At 42.3% G+C, this 12,987-nt stretch overlaps 1 protein-coding gene and 1 long non-coding RNA gene across 12 annotated transcripts in view; one reads left to right on the top strand and one right to left on the bottom strand.

Moving 5' to 3' along the window:
* PITPNC1 (phosphatidylinositol transfer protein cytoplasmic 1) overlaps positions 1-12,987 on the top strand; it is a 193,503-nt gene that overhangs the window by 153,972 nt on the left and 26,544 nt on the right. For all 11 annotated transcript variants that reach the window (XM_039500833.1, XM_039500832.1, XM_039500835.1 and 8 more), the window contains one exon: positions 7,167-7,262. In XM_039500833.1, the coding sequence (XP_039356767.1) occupies positions 7,167-7,262 (96 nt within the window). The remainder of the gene's footprint in view (positions 1-7,166; positions 7,263-12,987) is intronic.
* Positions 9,574-12,987, bottom strand: part of LOC120383163 — a 32,291-nt gene continuing 28,877 nt past the window's right edge. The window contains exons 4-5 of the long non-coding RNA XR_005588356.1: positions 12,404-12,547; positions 9,574-9,744 (exon numbers count right to left, since the gene is read on the bottom strand). This is a non-coding gene — a long non-coding RNA (uncharacterized LOC120383163). The remainder of the gene's footprint in view (positions 9,745-12,403; positions 12,548-12,987) is intronic.

Here is a 12,987-nt window from a genome sequence, read left to right as displayed (position 1 = left end):
GCTGCTGGCTGAGAAAAAATGTCATGGCTGAGAATAAAATCTGTCTGGGGATTAGTCTCGCTTTGAGCAAGCAGGGGGTTGGACTAGATGACCTCCTGAGGTCCCTTCCAACCCTGATGTTCTATGAAAATACATATCTTAGAAAGAGAACCTAGTTAGCACCAAAACAGCCCATCCCACATCTTATGAGATCCGGAGGCAGGAGCTTCTATGTTGCAAAACATATGAGCTGTTCAGCTCTAACATTTCTAGGTGCACAGATAATGAGGCCAGGGCACCTGCAGACATTCACCATGCACCCTTACAGCATTTTTACTGCACAGTATGGTCCAGTGGGTAGAGCACTAGACCAATAATCAGGAGTTCTATTCCTGACTCTTTCACCAGCCTGCTGTGAGACCCTGGGCAAGTCACTTTGTTTCTCTGTGCCTCTATTTCCCTTCCCACCCTTTGCCATGTCTGTTTAGATGAGAAGATCTTCATGACATGGGGCTGTGTCTTACTATGCTTATGTATGACACCCAGCACAATGGAAACTTTAAGCTCTGTTATAATACAAATAAGCATAACTAAGCTAGCCATGCAGACAGATACAATGCATCCTTCCTTCGTGTACACTTTATGAGCAAGAAAACTCTGTGTAAAATGTACTGTGAATGCAACGAGAGTCATTTTCAATGGGTTATTAATTGGTCAAATCAAAAGCCAGTTTTCACTGGAGTGCTCACTCACACTCATTATCTAGGCCCAATTTCTGTTTTCTTTCCTGAGCCATTTTGGTACTAGAACTTGTGTTCTGCAAGATTTCTTTTCCTAATGGGGAATATGTTTATTTTTTATGCTCCTCATATTAAAAAACTGTGGCACTGCTTTTGCTCAAACTTAAAAAAAAAAAAGTTCAAGCAGATATGAGGCCTGGAATATTTCAGCCTGAACAGGGGAAGTTATAAATGAATGAAAACAAGAATGGAAAGAGATGTGCAAATGTAGCTGTCTTGTCGAGACCGATGTGCACACCATCATGCTTGTAGTATTTTCCCTTCAAAGGGCTCTGAGTTTTTCATAAACTTCAAGGCCTGATTTTTCAACTGTGGCCACTAATTTTGGGTGCCTCATTTTTTGAGTGCCCAACCTGAGATACCATGGGCCTTATTTACAGAAGTGCTGAGCAGCCACAGCTCCCATTGACTCCATCGGACATTACAGCTGCTTAGCACATCTGAAAATCAGGCCCTAAGGCCTGGTCTACACTTGGTGGGGTGATTGACCTAAGATACGCAACTTCAGCTATGAGAATAGCGTAGCTGAAGTCGACATATCTTAGGTGGACTTACCTTGCATCCTCACAGCGCAGGATCAACTGCCACCGCTCCCCCGTCGACTCTGCTTCTGCCTCTCGCCACGGTGGAGTACAGGAGTCGACAGCAGAGCGATCGGGGATCGATTTATCGCGTCTACACTAGATGCGATAAATCGATCCCCGATAGATCAATCACTACCTGCCGCATCGGCGGATAGTGTAGACCTACCCTAAGTGTTGCACGTTGAGTGCCTCTGAATCTATGAAAATGCAATCTACAATAGCTAAAAGTTGTTCTATCGTGCTCCTATAGGGTTTAGGCTTTAGTTATATAAGGTGAAATTCACTCTGTGCAGAAGTCTAGAACAAGGCCAGTGCACCACTTAAATCCCACTTAAGTCTTATTTGAGGGCTTAAATGGGACTTAAGTGCTGTGTCAGCCTTATATAGGCCTCCCTGCAAAGGAATGAGTGTCACTCATACAGCATAGTAGATCCTGGGTCCTTCCCTTTCTAAGATAGGGCCAGACCTGATTTTGTCGGGACTGTCCCGATATTTACTTGTTTGTCCTGCATCCCGACCAATGTTCGGTTGAGATGTGAATTGTCCTGATATTTTGCCTTCCGGAACACAGGTGGAGGGGGCTTGTGCCCCAACTCCACACTGATTCCACCCCTTCCCTCCCCCATTGGATCCCTCCCCAAATTCTCACCCTTGCCCCACCCCAGCCCCGCCCCCTCACTGTCCCATTGGATCCCTCCCCAAATCCCTGCCCTGGCCCCACCTCTTCCCCAAGCACGCCACATTCCTCCTCCTCCCTCCCAGGCTTGCGCGAATCAGCTGTATGTCAGCGCAAGTGCTGGAGGGAGGGGTGAGAATCAGGACGTAGCAGGAGGCAGAGCGGAGGCAAACTGGTGTTGGGGGGCAGGGTGTCGAGCTGCCGGTGGGTGCTCAGCCCCCACCAATTTTTCCTATGCTCCAGTGGCTCTTGGTGTTTTGTGCTTTTGTTTTGGTTTTTTCCTCCGCCGCCAGCTCATGGGGTTTTTTTGTTGTTTGTTTTTTTGCTTCGCCGGCACCCCCACCCTCCCACACCGCATCCCAGTATTTCACGTCTCTCATCTGGTCACCTTATTCTAAGAGAAACACTGCATTACAGTCTAGAAAAGAATTCGCCATCAGTTTATTTTTAGGGGGAAACTATAGTAATTTCCTTGCCTTTAAAATGATCTGGCTCCTGCCCCTAATCCTTCACTAGCTTCCCAACCAGGGAGAGGATTTGCCCTTTTCCCCCTACGGTTGCTTAGTTTGCATTATCACTTGCTGTAAATGAAATGGATGCTGTTTAATTCAATCTGCGGTTTCAGGGACTCTGTATGATTTCTCCCCACCCCTAGGGCATATCACACACAACTCACTGGAACTGAGCCATCCTATTGGTAATGATGACTGGCATATCACATCTCCAAACACTTGGGCTCTAGCAAACTCCTGAGTGTCTGTGCCAGTTGCATGGGGAGGACTTGCAGGAAATTGCCTCAGGACTGAGTCTTTAAGGGATAAATCCTGCTCACTCTATGCTATATAATTGATTTGAGTGGGATTATTCAAATGAATCAGGCAAGCAGGGCTTAAACCATAGCCAGGAGCTTTCTGAGTTTATTTAACTTTCAGGGCAAAGCGGAGTTTTCCAAAAGTACCATAACAGGGATGCCTATTCCTGCTTAAGCCTAGTAAAATTCTGTTCTCCGGCTTAGAATTGTAAGGGGTATTAAGGCCTTGTAAAAGAGAACTCATCAATTTGGGTTTAGCTTGCACTAAAATATGCATGTTATTAAGATGAGAGTCTGATATACCGCCGAGATTATTTGCTGGTGGAGGGGATTGTCATCAGGCACTGAGGCCAACAACATGATTGCTGCCTTGGTGGTAGAGGATCTGCTTGAAATGAAATGTAGGGAAATATTTAATCCCTCAGTTTGCCAATTATCACCATTCTGTCATAGTCCAGGCGACTACCATTATCTCTAGTTAATTTCCTAGCATGCGGCCTGATAATAAGATTCAATTACTTTATTTATATTTAAACAGTAATTTTAAGGAAAGCCTCCATAAAAGCTTGAGGACCTGAAGAGTTAACTAAAATGTGTCGCATAGGGAGAGGTTGTCTCCTGAGTTCCTAAGAGGCACAGCACAGAAAACAGCTCAGCGGGAGAGGGGGCTAAGACGGTTTTAAGCCATCTTTGTACCCTCCTGATCCTGAGCTGCTCTGGGGGCCTCAGTGACAGCAGCTTGGGGGCCATGCCGCTGTTCAGAATCTCTACAATGCTGCAGAAGAGGGTCTGTCTGGATTCTGCCATTCCTGGGCTGGGGGAATCCTCCCTTAGCCAGATCACGGCTTATCGAGCCCCTTTATACTGCTCTGGCCCTTTCACCCCACATAAAGGGGCCGGATTGGAGATGAGGATTGTGCCCATAATCTTTTTTTATTTTTCCATTAATGCAAGGTTATTAGGGAGAATTAAATGCCTAGTGGTTAGGAGATGCAACCTTGCCCCCTTGTGCATAGGTTGTATTATGTATTACTATGTATGGAGTTGGAGCTAGGATAGGCTTTGCTTATGATAGGAACATTCAGTTACATAGACTCAGTGCTGTTCATGGAAGGCCTGATTCTCATTTACACTAGGGCTCTTTTACACTACACTGGCAGTGTGAAGGGGCCTTAAAATGGGCATACAGATATACCCACTATAAAGGAGTCTACGTGTTAGTGAGAACCATGCCCAGAATCTAATATCTTATCTTAGCACTGAGGGCTTTCTTCAGTATCAGAGGGGCAGCCATGTTAGTCTGGATCTGTAAAAAGCGACAAAGAGTCCTGTGGCACCTTATAGACTAACAGACGTATTGGAGCATGAGCTTTCGTGGGTGAATACCCACTTCGTCAGATGCACCCACAAGGTCAAACAAGTACCCTCACAATTCACTAAGAAAGAATCATAGATTGGCTCTGTTTAAAGCAGCACAAAGAACCATGGGATGTGACCCCAGAAATCCTACTTCTTCACCTGAGTGAGTGCAGAACCAGTGTGAATGCAATCAAGTGGGCGTACTTGAGTATGGTTTGGTAGTCTAGCTGCTCACACCCAAATTGGGATAATCCACATGCTCAGACCCAAGTGTCAATTGTTCAGGTTAACTCTGCAGTGAACACATACCCTAAGTGTTCAGTCAGATGGCGGAAACTGACAGTGACTACGACTTGGGCTAGATTTGAGCCAGAAACCTAGGAGAGAAAAGTTAGTGAAGCTCGCATTACATAGTAGAAAGAAAAGAAATGGGAGTAAATTGAAAAGCATTTGTTTTTGTTTCTGTGCCGTGATATCTTTCTTTAGGCATCAAAAGCTTCTTCTAACGTTGTCCCAGGGCTTTTTTTTTTTTTTGGCGTTTTTATTTGTTCTAAACAAACGACTTTATCTTGATACAAAATAGCCCAATTAAAATCTACTATCTGTTTTTCTGTTATTTTGTGGGTGATTTAATCTGACTGGGAAACTTCTCTTGAGCAGTTTTCATCCCTCTTGGAAAATGGAAGCGCACAGATGTTTGTATATTGTAGTAAAGTGCGCTCTCTCTCTCTCTCTCGCTTTCAAAATGACTCTTCAGATTTAATAATATTTAACATTCAGCCTTTCTACAATTTCTCCTTTATTAACAAAGCATTCTTGTCATTCACTCTCAGCACACTTGCAAATATAGCTGCACAGATTGGGAGCCTTACGTTTCTTTTTGTGGGCTTTAATCTCTTTTTTTAAAACTTTTTAATTTCTCCAGACTCTTAATTTTGATTGCAAAAGCAATCAAACCATCCCCCCTGTGGGCTTTAAGAATATCCCGGAGTATTTGGCTAGAAGAGGCAATAAGAGAATTAGACCTAAAAAAGAAATCAATCTTGTACTCTAATGACTTCTTATTTTCCACTGCTGATAAAACTAGGGGATTAAATCTCCATCTGCAAATCTTGTGAGGACAGTCTAAGAAAAGAACACGGACCAATGATTACATGATGACTTGGGCTAGTAATGGGGAGCCGGGACATCATGCAGCCAACTTTTGGAGTTAAGGAAACAGTCTGTGTACTAATGCCAAATTGGGGTGAGGAGGAGGGGTGATGGAGATGGAGAGGGATGGGATAATAGTTTCTTCCTCCTAAATTAACCCTTTGAGGATGGTACATTTTTATGTGCATTTCTAACCATTCACTTGGCTGACAAACTAGCAAAGGCTAGGGATTTAACTGAACAGCCTCCAGGCATCTGTCCACCTGACCTCTTTCAAACTTTTTTAAAGGGAGAAAAACATTAAAATATGTGTAATTTATAGGTTCTGCTAGAAGATTGAGCCTGCAACATCTAGTACACAGCTGAATGGACAATGTCAGATTAAAATACATATTTTTAAGAAAATTTCTTACCTGTGTTACTAATAGCAACCTAAGAATTTACAAACTGGCCTAGCCCAACCTCCTGCCATATATTTGCCCATTTCCAGTCTCTCTTTCATTATGAATGCTGTATATTGAATAGTTATGTCTCTTGCAGAAATACCAAACTGGCAGTCTGGCTACTGAGTAGCGCTGGCATTTTGTATCCTTATATCAAATTAATTGTCCCACTGGGCTGAAATGAAACGGATTTCGCTTTTTTGTATGTTCATTAAATTTATTTTTCAAGCAAGGGATATATATATTTCCTGAAAACATTAGCCGTAGAGCATGGTACTACTCAGGTAAAACACACTCTTGGCCAGTTCTTGTCCTTGAATGTGCATGCATGGCTTTCCTGACTTTAGGACCACCTTAACCTGGCCACCATTTTTGTGCCCACAAAACACTGCAGACACAGCATACGTCATTGAGATGCCCATGTAATTGATTTGTGGACACAGTCAGGTAGTTAGGCATAGAAATTGCCTAAATTGTACATGCAAATAATTGTGGTTCCAAAAGTGCACCCCCAGTATGTAGGTGCAGAAATGGAGCCTGGCCTTTCAAATCTGGTCCTAAAGGATTTAAATCCATAGGAGCTTCATGCACACACCTGAGAGCAGAACCTTATCCTGTGACTTTACAGTTTCCTCAGCCTTTTAATCTGTAGGATTCAACCAGAATCCTGAGTCTCAGTATAACAGCAGAGTCAAAGCTTTGTCTCATTTCATACACATGCACAGATACATTTCATCATTGTCCCGAAAGTAGAATAACTCTTCTAGAAAGAACAAAAGAAATTTGAGTCTGGAAAGTCAGCTTTTCCCTTGATGGTGATATCTGGCCCAACAATTAGAGAAGGCGACATAAATAATAATCCTTTGACTAAATATCTGCTTTACCCAGTAGTCACTAGGGGCTGGAGCCTACAAAGGTGTGCACAGTGACATGGAAAGGAGTGGATGGAGCAGAGAAGCAGCAAGGGGCACTGTTAAGTACAGTACAGTACCTCCTGGCTTGAAGCAGGAGTGATTAAATAGCCCAAAACAATGGCTGCTGCACACTCCTCTTAAGCAGCAGTTGGATCCTGCTTAGGAATGTATTGCTTGTTGTTTGCCTCCTTGGTCACGCCCACTTTCTCCCCTGGGCCTCATTGCATGCTCTGGCCCGTGTACAGGGCCTCTGGATTCTGCGGATGGCTTGGCTTTATGTGGAACATGGAGTGCTGCTGCAAGCGTTCCAAGCATGAGGTCAGATTCCTCTGCACTGTGCGCTCTGCTGTTCTACAAGCCATTGGCTCAGCCCCTCACAATGCCTAGTAACCACTATTGCAGCTGGAACTGTCCTGTTGTAAAGTTAAAGTTTCTTTAAATCTTGCAGATTTTTGACAACGAAGCCAAAGATCTTGAGCGAGAAGTCTGCTTTATCGATATTGCCTGTGATGAAATCCCTGAGCGCTATTACAAAGAATCAGAGGTAAGAGTATAAAACAGTGAAGAAGGAATGTAGCCTAGAGTTCATTTGTCACTGGTAGGGTTTTTTTCCACATATTTGACCCGTTGCAGAACCCAGATGCTGCTCACTAGGAGCTTCAGAGAATCCTCCACTGCAGTGCTAAAATGTTGTCCAGATTTGTCTTTGTACTTTCAAAAATAGGTTCTTTTTCTTCAAAAGCATCGGAGAAGGCTTTTAAACAATACATGGATTGCTCTGCAGTCTGCTTACAGGGAACAGACACACTTCCAGATGATCTTTGTTTGACATGGCATCCATATGCAAAAATTGTGGATCTCTTTTAAGATCTTAAGATGTTCATATGAATTATAAAAGGTCCTTGATGGGACTGTTTCGTGTATATGGAAGGACAGGGCTAGGAAAGGGTTCTTAGGACTCAAACTAGTTTTGTATTTTCAAATAAAATTGTACTGATCATTAGTCTAAAAATGTGGGCTAGAGCTATAGATTATAGAGGGATCTGGAAGTGACCCCTATATTTAGGTTGCCTAACAATTTCCATTATAAAAGACACTTGCATTCTTTTCTTTGAGAAGTTCTTAAATCTCCAGTTTACAACAGGCCTTTGATATTTAACGGGGGGAATGTTCTCAGGGTGGAGAAGTGCCTTGTCTTTGTTCTGTGAAATTCTGTTTGACTTGTGTTGTTATAAACTGTTCAAAATCACAATTTTCTTTCTCTTGCTTGCATTCCTCAGAAAGCATGGGCAGCTTGCCTAAATAATAACTAACACCAACATTCTAAGGCCGGGCTGCTGCAGCACATGCTTTATTGCGAACACCTGGGAGCAGTGTTAGGGGTGAGGAAAAAGAGCTGAGCTGGGCTCCTCTCCACCCCTGTGTCCAGCATATGACCAAGTCCCCCTCTAGAGGCACTACATTGGGCAGGAACTCCTACCCCCCACCTACCAGGAGCAGCTTCCCCTCCATCCACCCCAGAAATCTCCCCAGACCCATCACCTGGTCCCACCAGAGGGCACCTCATGGGGCCGGAAGTTCCCCAATTCCCACTGTAGGGGAGGGGGAGATAGAGCGATTCATGGGCCAGGCTCATCATCCCCTTGGCCATCCCCTAGATCCAGTACTTCAGCCCACTGGTCCACCCACAGCTGCTGCTGCTGCTGCTAGCTAGTGTAGTTAGTCCTGTAGCTCAGGTGGTAGCAGTGTGCACTGTGGTCCTGAAGGTTCAGGGTTCAGGCTGCTGCTGATTCATAGATGTTATAGTCAGAAGTGGCCATTATGATCATCTAGTGTGACCTCCTGCATAACACAGGTTATAGAATTTTGCCAAGTGATTCCTTTATCAAGCTCAAGACTTTTGCTTAAGATGCATGCTGAGAAGTTGTTACAATGCACATAATATAATTACATATAAAATAACTATGCTATTCTGCCCTCTTGTGCACTGCATATGCATTATAGTAGAGTCTTTAATTATTTGATAACATACTATTTTTTCCATAGGATCCCTGCTTTGTCTGGGGCACAAGCTCAAAGCACAAAAGGGCTGAATTAAGCTTGCATGAGCAACCATAAATCTGGCATTTCCTAACATTCAAATGCTCAACGTTATAACCTAAATGCTGTTCTTTTAACATAGTTTTTTCTATGTAATATATAGGGTGAGATTTTCAGAGAAGCCTAGGGGATGTAGACACCCAAAACTCACTGAAGTTCAATGAAGACTGAGCGCCTAACTCTCTTAATTCATCCGAAGAAGTGGGCTATAGCCCATGAAAGCTTATGCTCAAATAAATTTGTTAGTCTCTAAGATGCCACAAGTACTCCTGTTCTTTTAACTCTCTTAAGCTTCTTTGACAATTTCAGCCACGAGTTTCAATAATCTAAAGTGTGCTGAAGGGCTCCCGCCTTTAGGTGGATGCAATTTACAGCTGCAGAATTAACACCCACCCTTCAGTGGCAAGTGTGAGCACTTTAGCCTCACACTACGCAACTGCAGGCTCAGAGCAGGTAGCTAGAGGGAGAACTACTCCGATTCATGCCTGCTGTTCATTCTGGAGGCACAATTTGCTTCTGCAGAAAGGGAGGCTGGACCCAATAATATCCTCATAGCAGGGGTGGAGCACAGTGGCCGTTTAACAGTGCACAACAAGACTGCACAACCATTTTTAGGATAGAAAATGTAGACCTGCCAGTGGAAATATTTGTATAAGATAGGGAATCTGTATTTCATACTGTGAAAGCCATATGTTACAATCTCCTATTTATACTTCCTATTGAAATTTTTATAATACATTACTCATCATAATACAGACGGTGAAAAACTGTATTTCTAACAGAGTGAAAAATAAGTATATTGTAGAGTAAAAGCCATCTGTTGCGTACTGAAATCCATGCTATATGTCACCTTGTCAAATGACTCACCAGCCTCTCGGTATCTTAACTCTATCCCATGGTCTTCCAGTACCATTTAGGAATAACAGCTGCAGAGAACAGACATGCAGTTAAACTGGCCGTGTTTTATGGAAATCAAGTTATATTTTTTCATCTCAATATGCATTTCAAGATACTATAAACATAAAGATAACAAATAGCTTTTAAGCATTTCTTATGGTTCCTTAATACCCAACTATTAAATTTCATTTTGATAAGGTTTATTTTACAATGCAGAAAAACAACTTCATGTTAACTCAGTGAAGAGTTTCAAAGACCATGTGTTATATTTCAAGGACAAATCTATGACTCTGATTACAAGCATATTGAGATTTATTTGCATGTTGTTAAACAACAAAAATATCCCAACAACTGTTATGTTTCTCTCAGTGCTTGAACATAATTTATGCAGAGACCATAGGAGTTTCTTCAACAATTAATAAAATACTGAGAGCTAAGATGCCCATCATTCCAATTTAAGGGAAAAGTAAATATTTGGGGGGAGAGTGTCCTGTACTCATTTAAAAAAAAATACAGTGTGTATTTGGTAGTTGGTAATGAATTTCTAAAAACTGATTCAGTACACTCAGAGGTTTCCAGGCTGTGTTTTCACATTCCCGTATGAAGAATATGGACCAGATTCTCAGTTACACTAATGCTCTTTAGTCTACTCTGGCAGTGTAAAGGGGCCATAAAGAAGGTGTATATATAATTTCTGCCCATTTTAAGGCTCCATTAGCATAAAGGGACCATAGTGTAAATGAGAATCTGGTCCTTTGTATTTTTCATAGTACAATTAACAGTGTTTCTACTAAAAACAGATTGATGTACAATTTTCAGAGTGGTTCAAAGGGATTTTTCTACACAATTTACAACCCACAGACCAGATTCTCCTTTCACTTGATGCAGCATTGAATCTTCTTGTAATATGTCAGTGTTTATTAGTCTATTTGTATAGGTGGATCATTATTCCTGTGCTAGTGTGATCAGAGAAAATTGCACTAACAACATACTTTTTCTGATTAGGCTGATATTTGTGACTCAAACTGTTTATTTTTAGCTCTGAGGCATTCAGCTTTCCTTTCTCCCCCTCCCCCCATCTTTGTAAACTGACTGTATCAATATCATAAATATTTCAGTGGCCTCTGCATGAAAAGCCACTTTCTGCAATTTGATTGTGACCTTTCTTTGAGTTTCTGTTTATGAACCAACCCATGGATTATGGACCAAATCTTCTCCTGGTGTAAATGCACACAGCTGCACTAACTTTAACAAAGTTCAGAAAAGCTGGACCTATTTGTGTTACACATAAAGATTATATTCTTATTAATAGTAATATCAATATTGCAGTAGTACCTAGAGGCCCCAGTGAGAAATCAGGAGTCCTGTTGTGCTAGGCGCTGTACAAACAAAACAGACATTTCCTGCTCCACAGAGCCCACAGTCTAAAAGAGGTATCTTATTCTAATATATTTGTAAGGATGTATCAGTCAGGTTAAAGAGGTTGTATTTTCCCTTCCATTGCACATCACATAGCAGTGATTTTCACATAAACAGTAGAGCCAAAGCTACAGAAGACAGGTCTTTCATGTACATAATCTCCAATTGGAGTCATGCGGCGCACTTTGACTTCTGCTGTAACTAAACAGGGGAGATGTGTTTTGTGAGAACGGGACAAAGATTGAAGGGGGGGAGGGGAAGTGTAATTCATGTAACATATATTTGCTCCCCTCCTCTTCCAAGGCAACAAACAGAAGCTACAAATTGAAGAGGCAAAGATATAGTTACCCAGGGGCCACATGTGCTGAAGAGCTGTTATCATTTCAGCCAGGAGCATCCTAGAGGATGTCTACCAATGATTGGTCAGGATAATCTTGAGTGATCTCTTGGCCAGAGCCATCTAAATGATCCTAATCCGTTTAAGAGTGACGGTCTCATCCTTCAATGTTTGCAAAAAAAGCTCTACTGAATCACAGGATTTTATTAATGATGGCAAGCACAAACATAGGCAGATCCTCAGGTGTAAATTGACTTCAAAGAGGTACAGTGATTGGCACCAGCTGAGGATCTGGCCCTTTCAAAAGAAAAATTTATTTTTATTGCTGTGAAGTACCCATGTATTTTGAGGATAGGTGCAAAAAGAATTTTATACATAAATAAACTGGCCAAGGTATTAATGGATTTTGTATATTAGATAACCACTGGATCAGCCAAACCCCACAATCTTCACTTCCTGCCTTTTCTGCACTCATATACTGAGCATTGTAAATGTCCAAGGCAGCTGAAAAAGGTTTATCTAAACCCACATGAGCCTGCATAATCACAAGGGCTGGACATGGTCACAGTTCTGTGTATGCAAACATGCTAGCAAAACCACTAAACTTTGCAATGAGAACTTGGGTGATCTCATAGAGCCAGCATAAGAAAATGGGTTGATATCATTCCATATATAACTCTGAATGAGAATCAATGGGCCAAATTCAGACTGGGTGCAAGTAAGTGCAACTCTGTCTGAATTTGGCCCATACATTTGTTCAGGAACTAATTCAGTTTGGACTTGGGGGTCTAGATGTTACACTCAGGTCTCTTCACTTGCACCTCAGTGTCTTCCCTGGAGTTCTTCCTATCTACAATTATTGGTGATGACACTCTGTGTGTTTCTCATCATCAAACCTTTTGCTGCCACCTTCCTGAGTGACTATGACTCACATTTCAGGGGCTCGATTTAGAGCAGGGGGTTCCCAAACTTGGTTCGCAGCTTATTCATGGTAAGCCCGTGGCGGGTCATGAGATGCTTTATTTACCAGTGCGTCCGCAGGTACGGCCACTCGCAGCCTGTGGGAAGCTGAGCTACTGCTCAAGAATGAGAGCCTCAAGTGAGCCATTCACATAAACAAAACATTTATCGTAGCGCTGAACTATCGTGCCAAGTGGTCTTTGCCACCATATTTACATTCTCAGATTAACAACGTTTCATTTCCTGTTTATAGCAAAGTGGCTGAAGTTGGGGGGCAGGAAGTAAGCTTTTTAAATTACCTCCAAATAGAAAGATTTCATGCAGCTGCCACAGTTCTCCTTCAATTTCTGTTTAGTGTAAGACAGCTGTGTTTTAATGGGTCCAACTTGCCACTGTCGGGGTGCTTTTAGAATAACTACACCCGTATTATACCTCAGGCACAGAGAATGATGACATTTGAAATAATACAGCTGCTTCAGCTCCCATAGTAAAAGTGTGTTAAATTGTCAGTATAGTAATTCAGCTTGGGTTAAGCAGAACCAAGTGAAAATCTCCC

Source organism: Mauremys reevesii, linkage group 15 (genome assembly GCF_016161935.1).
Source record: "Mauremys reevesii isolate NIE-2019 linkage group 15, ASM1616193v1, whole genome shotgun sequence".
NCBI lineage: Eukaryota > Metazoa > Chordata > Testudines > Geoemydidae > Mauremys > Mauremys reevesii.
Note: the sequence above shows the minus strand (reverse complement) of the source record. Positions and strands in the feature narration are given on the sequence as shown.